Source organism: Ambystoma mexicanum, chromosome 8 (assembly GCF_040938575.1).
Source record: "Ambystoma mexicanum isolate Mex_15411 chromosome 8, UKY_AmexF1_1, whole genome shotgun sequence".
NCBI classification, from domain to species: domain Eukaryota; kingdom Metazoa; phylum Chordata; class Amphibia; order Caudata; family Ambystomatidae; genus Ambystoma; species Ambystoma mexicanum.
The window spans coordinates 947481703-947498734 of NC_090929.1; the positions used below are offsets into that span (position 1 = coordinate 947481703).

General features: G+C 46.0%; 1 protein-coding gene across 7 annotated transcripts in view; it reads right to left on the minus strand.

The window, feature by feature from the left end:
- The window catches only part of PHC2 (polyhomeotic homolog 2), a 1003431-nt gene that overhangs the window by 51404 nt on the left and 934995 nt on the right, over positions 1 to 17032 (minus strand). For all 7 annotated transcript variants that reach the window (XM_069610853.1, XM_069610856.1, XM_069610854.1 and 4 more), the window contains one exon: positions 6752 to 6866. In XM_069610853.1, the coding sequence (XP_069466954.1) occupies positions 6752 to 6866 (115 nt within the window). The remainder of the gene's footprint in view (positions 1 to 6751; positions 6867 to 17032) is intronic.

Genomic DNA, 17032 nt, shown 5'->3' on the forward strand with positions numbered 1-17032 from the left:
GGGAAGTTTTGTTTGAATGTGTCCTTCCTTTTCCCGCTCTCCTGGATTTGTAGTACTCTTCTTCAGGCCCATCAGCTGTCCTTTATTCCATTCCGGGTGGCTCCTTCTGTCTACCTCACCTCTGCTGGTAAGTTCCTTACTTTTACTTTCCCTCAGCTTCCTAGTACCCCATCTTTACACTCTCCAGTTCAGAGCCTTGTTTCAACCCAGAGGCTGCTTACTCGCTGAATCCAGTTGTCCCGCCTCTGTTGCTGGTCCCTCCGTTTGCCCTGTCCAGTGTTCTCTTTTCTTTTGGGCAGCTTCTAGGTCTGTCCCCGGGCTGTATTGTCCCTTTAGATCCTCTTCTGGCACTTGGAGGACCCCCCCCCAATCCACTTCGTTTGCCTTGCCCCCTGAAAGTCTGGTCATCCTTATGCCCCTTTGGGTTGTCCTTGATGGAGGGAGCCCCCCACAAGCTCTACTCTCTCCTCGAGGGATCTTGCAGAGCTACAAGGTCTGGCCAGTCTCTTGACTTCCAGCAAAATAAGTGGGACTTGTTGCGCTCCTCAGCAACATGTGCTAGTTTCTTTCCCTTTCTTTTCCGTGGGGCTTGTGCTCTGGGCCTTTGTCTTAAGGTCTATTGGCCCCTTCAGTACCCCCGGCAGACCTCTTCTAATTGACCTCCTCCCCCTCATTGCTCTGTGTGTCCGTGTCTCAGGGGGCTTCAACCAGCTTTCACCATCTCCGGCCCAGGCTCTTCCTCACCTGCTCTCCCTGGGTTCTCCTCAGGCCTCCTCTGCTCTGCTTGGTCTCCTGTCACGGTGCTTCTTTCTTTCCAGTCCGCCGCAGACTGGGTGAGCAGTCTGCCGTCTTCCCTGGTGCCTCTCCCTCACCCCACCGCTCAGTTTCTCCTACCTGCGGCGTTCTGGCACCCGAACCAGATTGGGCTCCTCCTCTCTCAGTGGCCCTCGCTTCCTGGGTAGTGCTCGCTCTGCTCCCAATACTCTCGAGTCTTCTCGCCGGGTGGCCTTCCTCCGCATCCCGCTCCTGCTAGGTTGCTGGGCCAGGCGGCGCTCGTCCCCAGGGGACCGCCACAATCCAAGGCTGCCAGTTTGTCGGAGTTCTCCATTCCTTCGCCAGAGGCTCTTCCTCCTGCTTTGGGCTGAACGCTCTTCCGGACAGCGTATCAAGCCTTGCCACCTTCAGTAACCGTCTCGCCACACTTTCTGCTGCTTTTCCTGAATCCCTTGGCGAGCCTATTGAAGGATGCACATTGTTTTTTATGGGTCGGGACAGAGCTCCACGTCACTTAGCCCGCCATCTTGGCCACTCCCCCTGGGCCATGATTATTAGAGTCCCCAGGTCGATCTAACAAGCAGGCACTCGTTACACAGCAGGCTGTCCGGTCGCTGGAAATCATCTCGGCTGCGTTTTCTTTATCATCCTCTTCCGTTTTGGTTGCAGTGGTCGACTACCTCTTCAGCTCCCAGGATCAGACTTTAATATAGGAGCCCAGCCAATCAAACAGCCATGCAACATTCAAACTTGGGACAGCAAGCCTCCTAGTTTGAACTGGATTCTCACAGTCAGGCTGGATGGCAAAGGGGTGCAAATATTTGGACTCCTCCCTCGCTTCCTGCATTCACAGACACTCTGGAGCCTGGGCGAGCTTGACCGAGGTCTCCCACCTTCCCAGTGTTAGGCAAAGTTTGTATGCAGTACCTTCTGAGAACACTACAAACAACTCGGACTACAGGTATAGGAAATCCAACCTTTGGTATAAGCTTGTACTACACAGTTTTGGTAGCGTGTTGAGCAGCCAGGCTTATCTCAGGAGGGGTCAATGTGAGCTGTAGTGGAGTTACACAGAGATTTACAGTTACAAGTATTCAAATAAACACAAACTCAAGGTTTCTTAAATAAACAATTCTTCACTTTTCAGTCAGTTAGAATAGGCCTTCTTCAGAAGGGAGCAATATAATAGTAACACTGAAATATACTTCTTGAATAAATCAGAAGATACCCTTTTGGGATGGCCCACAGACACAACCTACACCCTCAGGTGACTTCAAATACTAGGGTGGTGGGGACATTAGTATATCACTGTTGCACTTAGAATCAGATAGTAATAAATCAAAGGAAAAGGTTATTTACAACATACAAGAGACCACATATTCTTAAGCAGGCAAATACTTTCAGATCCCCGCAATAAGAGTCATTCAGTAAAAAGAGGCTAAGGCAAAAGTCTATGTGAGCTGAAGCACTTCTTTGTAGGTAAGTAGAAAGTCTTTGCACAGTGTTTTAGAAGTCTTTGAAGAAGAGAAGAATCAAATGTAGGGACACAAGCTGATTAGGCTTGTGAGTAGTAGAAGATGCAAGCAACTCTACAGTAAGAGGCAAGTTCTCTCAGACTTTACAGTACCTTTAGAATGAAGAAAAGTGCAGCAGATGACTTCTGTTCCTGTGCAGCTCTGCAGATCTCACTGTTCCTGGGCCTCAGTCGTGGGGACAAGAGGGATGACTTCTGGGGACTCCTGCACTGCAATGGGACGGTCACCTCTCGCAACCGGCAATCTTCAATTCAGTGCTTCTGGGATCCTGCACTCTGCTGATGGGGCTCAGGCTCGGGTTGTCCTGCTTCCTGGGAGTCTGGAGGATCTTCCTGGTGCTCTAGGCCATCTTAAAAGCAACGCACACAATCTGGTGTTCCTCTCCCTGGCTATACGGTTTCCAGCAGCAACTCTGTGGAAATTCAACAAGCTCCGAGACTGATGTCCAGGTGGCTTACTTTGGAGTTCATTGGTCCCACCAACTCAAAGGGAGAAGTTGTCCTTGCAGGGGCTTCTCGGTCGATACAAATTTGGAGTTACAGCACAGCAGCAGGGCTTCACCAGGCAAACCAGCGATCCAGGAGTTGCAGCAGGAGTCCTCTTCAAGTTCTTCTTCGGTTCCTACGTCCAGTGGCCGAATCTGCCTTCCAAGCCAAAAGTCTCGCCTTTTATTCAGTTCTCTTCCATTCATTCCAATCGAACTATCAGTCACCCAGCAGTGTGGCTCTCCTTGCTGGACAGTCAGCTGGCCAATCACCAAGCAGTGCATTCGGGTCACCTAGGAGACTAAGCACAGGGAGTTTCGGGCACCTCCCTCACTTGCAGCCTAACCCAGCCCTCGTGAATCCCGCCAAAGGCAAAGCAAACAAAGGGACCAAACATGGTTTGGCGCGCAGAGTAAATCTCAAGAAGGATTTTTCCACAAAGAAATGGCGAAAAAAAGAATGGGCCATTTTGACATGGGTGCTTTACTGAAGCTGCATACGCAGCCCGCAGTAAATGCACACCATGGCAGTCAAAAACAAAACCACTGCCACCAGCCATTCAGTGAGAAAAGAGTAACATAAAAATGTTACATGAGAAGCTAGACAAAGGGGATACTAGGTAACCCTTCCAGCACCCTATTGTAAGATAGTGTGTTCTGGGTCTAGAAAGTTACAAATTTAAGTAAAGTCAATTTCACTTTACTGCTCTGGGAAACAGTAGTTTATCCCAGAGAAGGTATTTAAACCTTTGGAAATCTGAAAGACTTCCCTGTGCCACTGCACTGAAGGTGCTATGTGACACAATGTAAAATATGACGCCTATGGAGTTTGTCAGACTCCACAACAAAAAGAAACAGTGTACAAAATCACATTAAAATACATGAGAGAGTGGGGAAAAAAGGGTCTCACTTTCTCCAGGTTAAAAAAAATCCTGTCCTCAAAATCCAGCAAAGTTGCTGGGGATCTCTAAGGTGGAGGGAATTAGAAACGTTTCTGAGAATTCTCCCCAACACACAGGCATACTGGAGCTTGGGCGGGCTTGACCGAAGATAAAGTTAACACAAAGGATTTTCTCACGCTCAACGTCAGGAACAAGAAAGGACAAGAAACACTAAAATGGTGAAAAGAGAAGACAGGGGCCATTTTGGTCAAATGAGCACCCAGGGGTGCCTTTACCGGGGTTGTGGAAACAGCCCGCGGTAAATGTGCACCGAATTAGTAAAAGGGTTCACTGCTACCAGACATTAAAAGGTAAGTTTGTCCTTGTAACATAAATGTTACATTTAGAATGAGAAAGGGGATACTCAATATCCCCCGCAGCACTCCACATAAGGTGGGGGTGCTGGTCTCATCTAATAAAAAGTAAAAGGATCCCAAGATCCTTTCTACCATTGGGAACTGTAGTTCTCACATGTTTAGCCAGAGAAAGTTAAAAGGGGAGCCCCAAAGGCAACCTAGCAATAATAGGCAGTATTTGCCAAAAGTTGTCAGAGGATAAAATTATAAAAACACCAGAGTCTTAAACATGACACCCATAAAAAGAGTACAAGATTCTGCAAGCGTGGAAAAAGGGTCCCACTCATTGAGGAATAAGGAAAGATAATCCACCAGTAAAGCAAAACAAAAGTTTCTGGGGTTGACGCATGTCAGGAGGTTTTATCGTTAATATGAAAATCTTACCTACCGCCCCCTCCTGAACCCGATATCGCCAGAGACCACTGCTTGTGTTCCGAAATACATTGTGGAAAACAATTTTTGGTGCTTGGTCTGGTTGACGAGGGCCAAGGGATAGTGGTTGCAGAGTGCACTTTCTAATGCAGGATTTACTTTTGGTTTGTTCCGGTGCTCAGGAATCGGTGCCAGACAGCTTCCAACAAATGAGGAACGATGAAGACTTCTGCGGGGCCGACCACCTCACGACACCTCCAGGGATTGAAGAAATGTTGCTACGGGAGTCACCACGGTCAGGCAGCAACAGTCTATCTTCAATGGGCTGACAATGCTGCAGGTGCAGGAAAGCTTCAGTACATGCAAGTAGGCTGAAAATGCAGAAGCAGGCCTCTTGTAACACAAGTTGAAGATCCACCAAGTTCCAAGGATGTACTTGGAACAGTGGCGGCTCCAGCGAGGCAACCCAGGAGAGAGCTGGCCAGTCCAGCGGTTGGCCCAGGAACGCATCTGAAGGTTTGGATGCTCGAGCACAGGTCGAGAATGGTTGTTCCCAGGGGTCGATGGGTCTAAAAACCAACGAGAGCCTCCTCAAGATCAAGCAGAGGAGAAGGCCTTCACGGGGACAGCACTGGAGCCAATGCCGATTTGCTTCAGGAGGCGTCTTTGGGTCATCAACAGGCTGCACTTCTTCGTAGAGATCTTGACTATCGATAATCTGTCGAATAGATGCCTGAGCCCTTCTTTTATCCAGGATTTTGGCTGCGAGCATGCCCACGCCCATCAATGGTAAGGAACTAAACCATTCAAACAGTCAGTGGCTATCCAACAATGGACAGACACTGGCCACATCTGCCCAGCAACAAACATTTAGGCACCAGGGACGTGGATTGGGACTAGACAGGCCCAGTCCACTCACACAAACCATCCCATAGACCATGAAAAGCACAGCTTTCCCTGTCAAAGGGCATTCCATATAAGGCATTTCCTGATCTTAGAAGGTAGTACGAAGGCCAAAGAACAAGATGGCCAAAGAACAAGTGAAAAACCTCAAGGCACGGCAATCTTAGGGTGGGTGCAACCTTTAGTAGTCATTCGCAACAAAGACCCATGTCTCTCAGATACAGACACATTCTCCTTCCTCCTTCTTAAACCCCACAATTTCTGTACTGCTGCGCCCGGATACCTTCGGGTCTGGTGCGCATTTTAAGTGAATAAAACAAACACACAGGATCTACATTCGTCCTTGTTCAGTTTCCTGAGCACATGCAATCCCTGTTGGTGGAGCACAAGCGTTTCCTGAATAAACAGGCCTAAAAGCACTTTATTAACCCCAATGCTCAAACCGCATGCACATTACTTGCAGCACACAACCCAGTGTGACATGTCTGCTCACTTTGCAGTTTATAGTTAGGCATATATTATTTCCCTGTGGTATGTAATAAGGGGTATGGATACAAGGTCAAGGTTCTCAAAAACATGGTTTGCGCAAGTTAGAAAAGCCAATGCATATCATCACTTACACCAAAAAAGAAGCATTCCAATTTACCAAGGGTATCTAAATGTGCGCTTCATCAATGAGCATATTCTGATGCCCTTTTTGACCCCCTTGTACGAATAAGTTAGTCTTTCTGCACATTTCAATGCACATCCCGTATTCACAAACGGGATGAGCTTTGAAATGTGCAGAATTTAAAGACATTCCCCTGCGCATGTTTCAAAAAGGGGCAATGGCCATTTGGGAACCCTTCATGCATTTTCTTTCAAGTGGAGAAGCTGTCGTAAGAACTACTGCTCTTCCATGCACAAGGATCTAAAGGTTTTCTCTTTAAAAAATAAAAAAAAACAGAATTTCACAATGACTGTCAATTTAGAGATCCGTCACTTAAATGTGGGGGATGGGAGCCCGTCATATATTATAATGTAATGAATGCAGCTAGCCAGTGCATTGTATGCACTGCTTTAAAGCACCCTGGAAATGTGCATGCCACCTTGGAGAATAAGGTGATCTGCACTAGTGAAAATAAAGAAAAGGCACCGTGGGCATATTTTTTATTTGCGCTAGTTTTTGAGCATTTGCACATCGTAGGTCAATAACAGTGTTGTACAGTTTATCCTTATTTTAGGTTATTTGGGCAAGCACATGGTTTGCATTTTGGTATATACACTAACTGAATACAACAAATAATTAAAATAAAAGGGCAGAGTAATACATTTCCCTGTTCACTGAATAGAAGGTAATGGAAAGAGTGGAGAAAAGGTGGTCAGGGTCAGTGGAAACGTTCTTACCTCTTTGCACAGGCCATGGAACAGAAGCGCTTTGAGCGCTTAAACTTGTATTCGAAGTCCACCCGGCCACAGAGTTCACACTTCAGTTTTGGAGTATCAGCATCATCTTTGGATTCTGAGATTTGGTAGAAGCGGAAAATAAGTGGTTAGGCTGGTACAGAAATTAAAATGTGCCCCTGCAAAAGGTTGGTTCATCATAAAAGTACCCGATCTCTCTTGTGGCAATTAAAATACAAGCAAAGAAAAGGCGAGGCGAGTCACCACAGCCAAGTCACTTCTTCTAAAGCCCTTGCTTTGCATCAGCAGTAAAGACCGAAATGCACCCCAATTTAGGTGCCAGGTGCATCCAAGCTGGTCGATCTTCATCCCTTATACAAATACAATGATTAAGAATTTACAATGCTTATCCCTCCCGTGCACACCACTGAGAAGTCTCATCGTCAGTCTGGTGCCATCATGAACTCGTACACCATTATAGACTGATGCCTTTGCTGGCAGGCTTGTGCAAGTGCCCTCGATTTCTAGTGGGAAGTTACTTTATGCACCCACCAACCTCCTGATTTTAGTGATGGATTCACCACCTTCAATGGGAGTTTGAACCATGGAGCTGCCACCTCAACAGTAAGGCTGCCCCATGGATCCTTCACATTGGGAGGCACTTCAAAATATTATTTTCTCTATTGCAAGGCTGCATGACTGAACACCCCAATATGGATGTTGCCCTTTGGCTCTTATCTCAAAGGGTACCAAGATTTGTTAAATTGTCTAATATTGTGCCACCTGCGATACACATGCCACTTACTCCTCCCCGTCCACACTGGGAGGCTGCCATCTGTCCATTTCAACTTGCATGGGCTTTCCTTTTTTGGGGTGGGGTGGGAGGGCCGACTGTTTCCTTAATTTACAAGCTCCATTGTACAAAGTGGTGGATGCACATGACTGCTACTCAAAGGCTATTCCAAGAATCGGCACCATTTCTGGAAAGTAAAATGTTTGTGCGTTTCTGAGGAGTTGCTGCTTTCTTTAGGTTTACATCATTATCATTGCTCCCATAGTTTCTGCACAACAGGTTCATTAACCTTATCAGCCCCCTTCCAAGTCTTAGCTGTGACTCGATTGACTCCTCATGGTTTCTTAAATCTCACCTCACGAGTTCTACTCAGTTGATAGTCTCAGCCCACACACCCCTAAGCAGGCTGCTGTTAGGGAGAATTCTCAGAAATGTGCTAATTCCTCTCTACTTTAGAGACCCCCAGCTCTTCTGCTGGACTTTTAATTTCTAACCTGCAGAGAGTGAGACCTTTTTCCCACTCTCATGTATGTTTCTGTGTAATTTATACTATGTTTCTTTTTGACTTTGGAGTCTGACAATCTCCATAGGCGTCATCTTTGCATTGTGACACACAGCAGCTTCAATGCAGTGGCACACGGAAGTCTCTTAGATTGCCCAAAGGTTTACATACCTGCTCTTGGTGAAACTATTGTTTTCAAGAGCAGTGAAGTGAAATTGACTATTTACATTTTGTAACTTTCTAGACCCAGCACACACTATCTTACCATGGAGTGCTGGAGGGTTTACTTAGTATCCCCTTTGTCTAGTTTCTCATGTAACATTTTTATGTTACGTTTTCTACAATTAATGACTGGTGGCAGTGGTTTACTTTTTACTACCATTGTGTGTTTTTACTGTGGGCTGCGTTCGCAGCTGCAGTAAGGCATCCATGGGTGCCCATTTTGTCAAAAAGGCCCCAGTCTTCTTTTTTTGCCATTTCTTGTCAGAAAGGTCCTTCTTGAGCCTGATCCGGGATGCCAAGAGTCTCGCAGAGACGAGTAATCAGGATGTTGTGGTTGACCGTGTCAAATGCAGAGGAAAGGTTGAGGAGAATAAGGAAGATTAGAGAGCAGATGTTCATGGGCGTTCAGGAGTGCAGTTTGCTTGCATCTGGCTGCTCTGAAGCCAGACTGATGGTCCTGGAGACAACAGATTCAGTGTGGAGGATTAGCTGGGAGATGGCAAACTCCTGGAGAAGTTGGCTCAATAAAGGAGCGACAGAGATCGGGCGATAGTTTGCCGGAATTGAGGGGTCGGCAGAAGGCTTTTTTAGTAGGGTGTGCACAAGAGAGTGCTTGAGAGGGGAAAGATCCAGTGGCGAAGGAGTGATTACAGAAATCAGCCAAGGCTGGAGTGTAAAACCGGTTGACCTTAATGGTTCTGTGGGAGCAGGTGGTCACCTGTTTGGACTTTCATAGGCTGGACTTGTCTGGAAACATCTTCAGGTGTTACAGGAGATAGGGAGGAGAGAAGGAAAGGGGCTAAGGAGGGCCTGCGAGAGGTGGAGGGAGAGAGAAGACTAGGAGTGCACAGGATTTTCCTGGGTTTTAGAGGTGAAATGATACGCCAGAGCTGTGCAGAGGGCAAGAGTAAATGTAGGAGATTTAGATACTGCAGTAGGATTGGCCAGCTCCTTGCAGATTTTGAAAAGTTCAGCTATGGTCTTAGAGGCCGCAGAGATGCAGATTTGAATATGGACTTCGAGAATATGGAGTCTGTATTGCCTTTGGAGCAGGTGGCAGGCCAGTTTGTCAGAGGGTGCACCCGAAGCTCCCCACTTAGTACAGCTACTTAGCACTTGCATTTCAGAGTGGCCAGATCGGAGTCATACCAACAATTGCACTTGGTGGCAGGCTTCAGGCAGATCCTCATAACAGGGGCAAGGATATCCACAGTGTCTGGATGGGAATCGGCCGCAGGAGTAAGTGGGGTAGAGAAAGTGGAGGCAAAGGTGGCCACGGACACTCGTTTCATAGGTCGAATGACCGCGAAGGAAGGTGGCAGTGCTGGGTGGGCCTTTGTCAAGGGGAAATGAAGCTTTAAGGGAGAAGAAAGTGGTCAGTACAGGAGAGAGGAGTAGTGAGAGGATTAGAGAGGAGGATGTCGGAAGAGATGAGACAGCTAAGGTGTGGCTGGCAGAGTAGTCGGACCAGAGGGTAGAATGGAGAGGGAAAGACAGTCTGATAGATTACGGAAAAAAAGAGGCTTGGGGAGCACAAGTGGATGTTGAGATCCCTAAGGAGGAGAAGCTGGGAGGTAGAGGAAAGAGAGGAAGTTGGGCATTGGAGCTAGGAGTGTGGCCCTTTCTACAATTAAAATATGCTCGTCCTACTCGGTGTATTTGGCAGTATCCTCCAAAGTATAGCTTTTAAAAGAAGGATGATGTTTAAATACAGCCTCAGTTTTTATATTCAAAAGGAATCCATTATTTCCACTAAGAGTAGAATCTTGATTATTATTACATTAAGGGATAAACAAATGTATATCATGCACTTCGCACTTTATGGATTACAGTAGCATAGCTATTTTTGGATATCCATATTTTAATATGCAACATGCAAGTACTCATAATGAGGTATGGACTGCTGATGGTGATTTTCTGTAAATGGGACTGGGATTTTTATATGTATTTTTAGACATTTTAGCATTCTGTTTGCATGATTTGTATTTTATGGCGGTTTCCCACCGAAAATAAATTGTATTTCAATTTGAAATCTTCACTGAATTATGAGAATTGTGCTAACTTTGAAACATCCACAATTTCCAAAAACTGCATGTTTTATCGCTCCACAATATTGCGAGTTTTCCAAAAAACATGTGTCTGCCTTTCTATGGTGTTTAGCTACCTCCCCACAAAATTATTTCTGGATGCACTCTTACCCATGTGGTATGTCCACATGTGGTATTACTGCAGGTCTCCAATGGAGTCCAGTGGAAATAACTGCCAAACTGGTAATGATGACCTTAGTGACTTCTGCAGAAGTCACTGCCATAAAAAATCCATACTACATTTTTGTTTTTTACCCATTACCTATTACACACTACATGTTCTCTCCTGCACAAAAACATTGTAAAAAATATATTTGGACACATTTATATACAGGAGGAACAATTTTTTTTTATCACAAAAGAACGTACAATAGATAAGAGATCAGATTTTTAAGAAGCAGCAAGCTTCTTAAAATGGGGTGATTTTGAGGGATGTTCTGAACGGGTTGTGGCGGGGAGTAAATGGAACAGTCGCCATTGGAAAATCCAAAAGTGGACATATATTGATTAAGGACAACCAACATTGGACATTTTTAAGTGCAGGTAGGCAGTAAGGCCATATATAATGTGGACATTGCCTTAACCATGCACACTACATTTTTACTGCCTTGCTTCCCTCCAAACAGATTAGCCTTAAACTGCTCCATCACGTTCCCCTAGGAGAAGCCATTTTAGGAAAAGGCCTGTCATTTAAGGGTGGATTGATCTTCTTGAGCCCCACAAACAGGGTCTTTGAACATCTTTTTAACACAGGCTGCTGTGGCCACTTTAAAATCCTGTGAGAGCAATTGCTGAAAGATCCATGGCCAGCAAATCTTGCCATTACTTTTCCCTGCTGTACCCATGGTAATCGAGTTACATGCTATGAATGATACACCAAAACCTTTCTCCTCACCTGCCATCAAGGTCTGACTGACTGAATATGGTATCTGACAGTTACAGTCCAAATTACTACAAAGCGTGCCTACGGTCCTATGTTTATTAGTATCTTGGAACTACTGCCCTCGTCAGCGATTCATTTGATGGCCAGAGGGCTTGGCTTGCATGCACTCATCAGCCACCAGATTACAGGTTACAGGCTGTCATTCCACTTCTGCTTCCACTTTCAGGTTTGCTACTTCCAATCAGAATCCCTTCTGTGAATGCATATATACAGATACAATAGCACTAGTATGAATACAAAGTTTGTTGTGAACATTGTATATCCATTTCAGTTTTCACTGGGGTACTCCACTATCTACTACTTTTGTAAATGCAAACTAAAGGAATTTGCTCAGAATATTCAATATCCTTGGGGCTACTGACCTGACTCCACCCCATCACTTTGTACATTTTACAGTTCACCATACATGGTGCACTTTTGCCAACACATCTAAATAATGTTTTTCCTCCTGGTTTTACTGCCTTGGCTGGCCGTTAGTTCCTGCCTCTCCCCTTCTAAATGCCTTTTAACTTTGCTTTCCCAAATGTACTTTTAAGGTGCCTCTTGGTGTGGACTATCAAAAGTACTGATACTTAAATTCGCATATCTGGGTTAGGAAAGACAGGGAGCTAAACTTTGATATTGTAATGTTCAAATGAATTTCAGAAGTCTGCGACAAAAAGCTTCACGTCACAGTTTTAAATAACATGCTACTCTCGCATGTTCAAAGCAGCAGAGCACCATAAGGAATCCTGCACTATTGAATGCTATGGTTTAAATGCGAAATGGGGTATTAAGAAGGTATTCAAACTGATACATTCCACTTTTTAAAATTTAAAAAAAATAAGTAAACCAACAAGCTATTGATTCACAAAAAGCTGCGCAAGTCTTTGCAGCTCACATCCTGCGCAGCGTGGCACACAACGCACCGGTCACATTCAAATTGACGTGTGCACTATTTAAGGGCCAGGTAGACCATTCAACGCCTTGAAGGGGCTGCCATTTGAAAATACAATTGTGAAACTAATTTCTTCATTTCAATGAGTAGGGATGTATTTGGCTCCACAGCTTTCCGGTGCTAAGGCAATGCAGAGAAGAGTCAGGAATTGTCACTCTGTTCTTGCCTTCACTAACACCTGTCTCAAAGTAGGGTTTTTGTTTGCATTTGAGAATCATCTGTAGGTAAATAGCATATGCGCTGTTAGGGAGAATTCTCAGAAATGTGCCAATTCCCTCCACCTGAGAGACCCCCAGCAACTTTGCTGGATTTCGAGGACTTGATTTTTTTTAATCTGGAGATAGAGACCCTTTTTCCCACCACCTCATGTATTTTAATGTGATTTTGAACTCTGTTTCTTTTGGTTGTGGAGTCTGACAAACTCCATAGGCATCCTTTACATTGGGCCACAAAGCACCTTCAGTGCAGTGGCCCAGGGAAGTCTTTCAGATTTCCAAAAAGTTGAAATACCTTCTCTTGGATAAACTACTGTTTCCAAGAGCAGTAAAGTTAAGTTGACTTTACTTACATTTGTAACTTCCTAGACCCAGCACACACTATCTTACAATAGGTGTTACGCTCACCTGGTATCCACAGGGACGCCACCCAGCCGGGTTACTCGCTGGTATGCTTCTCAGCTTTGCCCTGATGTGGTCTGCGGGGAAGATTCTGCCTGAAAATACAGGAAGACTGTGTTCAAGACTGACCGACTGGGGTAATTATCCTCCTTCCACCCCCGTATGATTTCAGTCCCTCTGGCGCCCTCTCCTCACCTTGTGGTAGAATTAGGCGTGCTCTCCGTCCTAGGGGCACGTTGTCTTTCATGGGCGAGTGCGGTCCAATTACTTCGCTGACGCCAGCCCGTTTGATATTGTTCAGGTAGGTCTTATTGCTGTTCTTTAGTTTTGTTGCTATCCTGCATGCCTTTCTTTGTTTAAAATGTCTCTTTTTTCTCCCTTAGGTATGCGGAGCTTCAGCGCGGCGAACCGGCTTGGTTGCGCCCCGCTGGTAAATGATGGCGCATTAAGAGTGCTATGATGCGGTAAGTAAGCGCTATGCGCAGCGCTGCCTTTGCTAACCTGTGTTTTCCTTCCTTGTAGGTCGCAGTGTTCTTCAGTGCGAGTGGAATGTCCGGAGTGGTGCCAGCCGAGAGGCGACCAGTCAGGGAAGCCTTTTGAGCAGTTCGTAATTTGTAAATGTCTCTACTGCTTTCTTTAATGTTGCCTCTATCTTCCTCTTTCAGGTCGTTCTGTCTGGGAGGCGTGAAGATTCGAGGAAGCTGTTCTCAGTAGCTGCGAGTGTTTAAAGATGAAGACTGCAGGTAAGATGCTGCTGCTAATGAGGTACCTTTTGTCTCCTTGCAGGTTCTGCTTCTCCGAGGTTCGAGGGAATAGCTGGACACGGTGAGCGTTACATTGCAAGCTCCAAAGTAACGCAAAGCGTGTTGTCTTGCTCGGGTGTGGTTTAAATAGCCCCAACAAAATAGTCCAGGTAAAGTAGTCCCTAGGCTACCACACCCAAAACACTAGACGGCATAGCTTGGTTCTTAGGAACCAAGCTATGTGGATGCCTCCATGTTGGCTGACAATACAATAAAGTAGTTCCCAAGCACATTGTTTGTCATGGTGTTTGAAACTGGCCCCATGAGGGTTTTTGAAGAGGATGCCAGGCTCTAGAGGCCCGAGTCCTGACTCCACCTGGCCAATGGGTTTGCCAGAGGGGGTTTTGGGCGAGGGTCGTGACAACAGGGTGCTGGAGGGGTTACCTAGTATCCCCTTTGTCTAGCTTCTCATGTAAAAAATGTTATGTTACCCTTTCCTCACTGAATGGCTGGTGGCAGTGGTTTCGTTTTAACTACCGTGGTGTGCAGCAGGCCAATCATCACAGAGTGCATTTGGGTCTCCTAGGAGACTAAACGCAGGGAGTTTCGGGCACCTCCCTCACTTCCTGCCTACCACAGACTCCCTGGAGGCAGAGGCAGGCTTCACTTGTGAATCCCGCCAAAGGCAAAACGAACAATGGGACCAAACCTGGTTTGGCACGCAGAGTAAATCTCAAGAAGGACCTTTCCACAAAGAAATGGCTAAAAAAGAAGACCGGACCATTTTGACAAAAATAGCACCCATGGGTGCTTTACTGCAGCTGCGAACACAGCCCGCTGCAACTGGGTGACTGACAGCTAAGCTGGAATGAATGGTGTCAGGATAAGTTTATATGCAGTACCCTTTGGGACCAATACACACAACTAGGACTACAGGTGTAAGCAAAAACCACCTTTGGTATAAGTCTGTACTACACAGTTTACACAGTTACACAGAGGTCTACAATCACAGGTGTTCAAATAAACTCTTACACTCAAGGTTTCTTTGTTAAATAAATAATTTACTTAACTGACAGTTATAAAACATTCATAAGAACGAGGCAATATAATCACACACAAATATGCTTCGGTACTGTACACTCTAAGTTTCTGAGGCATTCAGAATACTTTGAAGGAGGAGCAAAAAGGCATAGATGATCAGAACATAGAAAAAATATAGTTATTTCTTAGGCAGTGCAGATATTTTCAGTTCACCAGAAGAGTCAATTCAATTGAATAGGCTAGGCCAAAGTCAATGGGCTAAAGTCTTGGATAGGATAAAACAGTTTTGGTAGATAAACGGAGAAGTCTCTGCAAAAGTTCTTAGGAATAGTTTGTAGCAAGAAGAATCATATGTTGGATCACACGCTTATTAGGCCTGTGAGTTAGGCCTGTGACTGTCTGATTTTATAGTACCTTTGCAACTGAAGAAAAAGATGCAGCTGGTGACCTCTGTTCCTGCAGATCTCGCTGTTCCTGGGCCTCAGTCGTGGGGACAAGAGGGAGGACGTCAGGGGACTCCTGCACTGCGCTGGGTCTGGTCAAAAAGTGGCCACTGGCAAATCTTCAATTCCGGTAGCTGTAGTCAAGCACACAAGCTGGTGTCCTTCTCTGGTTTTCAGTTTCCTGCAGCACTCTGAGGAAAATACAACCAGCTTCGAGAATGGTATCCAGGTGGCTTAGTGTAGAGTTGATTGGTCCCACCAACTCAAAAGGTAGAAGTCGTCCTTGCAGGGCTTCTCTGTCGCGATGAACTTAGCGATTCCGACCTGCAGCAGGGCTTCACTGGGCAAACCAACGGTCCAGGAGTTGCAGCAGCTGTCCTCCAAGTTCGTCTTCGGTTCTTTTGTTCCAGTGGTCGACTCTGCCTTCCAAGCCAAGAGACTTGCCTTTTATTCAGTTCTCTCCCATTCATTCCAGCCTAGCTGTCACTCACCCAGCAGGGTGGCTGTCCTTGCCGGACATTCAGCCAGCCAATCACAGAGTGCATTTGGGTCTCCAAGGAGACGAAGGACAGGGAGTTTCGTGCACCTCCCTCACTTCTTGCCCACCCCAGACACTCGGGCGCCAGAGGCGGTCTTCACTCCTGAAGCCCGCCAAAGTCAAATGAACAAAGGAACCAAACCTGGTTGGCGGGCAGAGAAAAACTCTAGGACATTTCCACAAAGAAATGGTGAAAAAAGAAGACCGGGACCTCTCTTTACAGAGGGGGCTCGGACGCCATCTTGAAAAACATGACTCGTGCGATTTAATGCTACCGGTGTTCGCGGTCGGGAAAAATCATGGTAGTTCATTGTAAAACCAATACCACCAGCCATTTCGAGAGGAAACGGTAGCATTTGACTGCTACATGAGTATCTAGACAGGGGATACTAAGTAACCCCTCCAGCATTCTATTGTGAGATCGGGTGTGCTGGGTCTAGGAATTTAGAAAGACTAGTAAAGTCAATTTCACTTTACTTACTCTGGGAAACAGTAGTTTATCCCAGAGAAGGTATTTAAACCTTGGGAAAGCTTGAAAGGTTTTCCTTGTGCCACTGCACTGAGGGTGCCATGTGACACAAATGAAACGATGATGCCTTTGGGGTTGCCTAAAACTCCATAACCATAAGAAAACACAGAAAAGAAACAGAATTAAAAGTTCAAAGTCCCAAAGTTTAGCAAAAGAGCGGGAGGGCTCTAAGGTGGGAGGAATTAGCACATTTATGAGAATTCTCCGTAACAAATGGGAGAGAACTGAATAAAAGGCGAGGCTTTTGGCTTGGAAGGCAGGGTCGACCACTGGACGAAGGAACCGAAGAAGAACTTGAAGAGGACACCTGCTGCAACTCCTGGACTGTTGGTTTGCCCGGTGAAGCCCTGCTTTAGTGCCGAAACGCCAAGTTCGCATCGACAGAGAAGCCCCTGCAAGGACGACTTCTCCCCTTGAGTTGGTGGGACCAATGAACTCCAAAGTAAGCCACCTGGACATCCATCTCGGAACTGGTTGAATTTCCAGAGTTGCTGCTGGAAAATGTATAGCCAGGGAGAGGAACACCAGATTGTGTGCGTTGCTTTTAAGCTGGCCAAGAGCTCCAGGAAGATCCTCTGGATTCCCAGGAAGCAGGACTGACTGAGCCTGAGTACCCTCAACAGAGTACGGGACCCCAAAAGCAAGGAAAGTCCATCTCGACAGCCAGGAACCACAGTGTTGCAATTTGCGGTAGACGCGAGGAGCTGAAACACTGACGTCCTCCCTCTTGTCCCCACGACTGAGGCCCAGAAACAGTGAGTCCTGCAGAGCTGCACAGGAACAGGAGTCATCTGCTGCATCTTTTCTTCACTTTATTATTATTTTTTTTAAACATATTTTTATTGATGGTCTCGACAGTTACATTGGCACACAGTGAACACAGCTTACA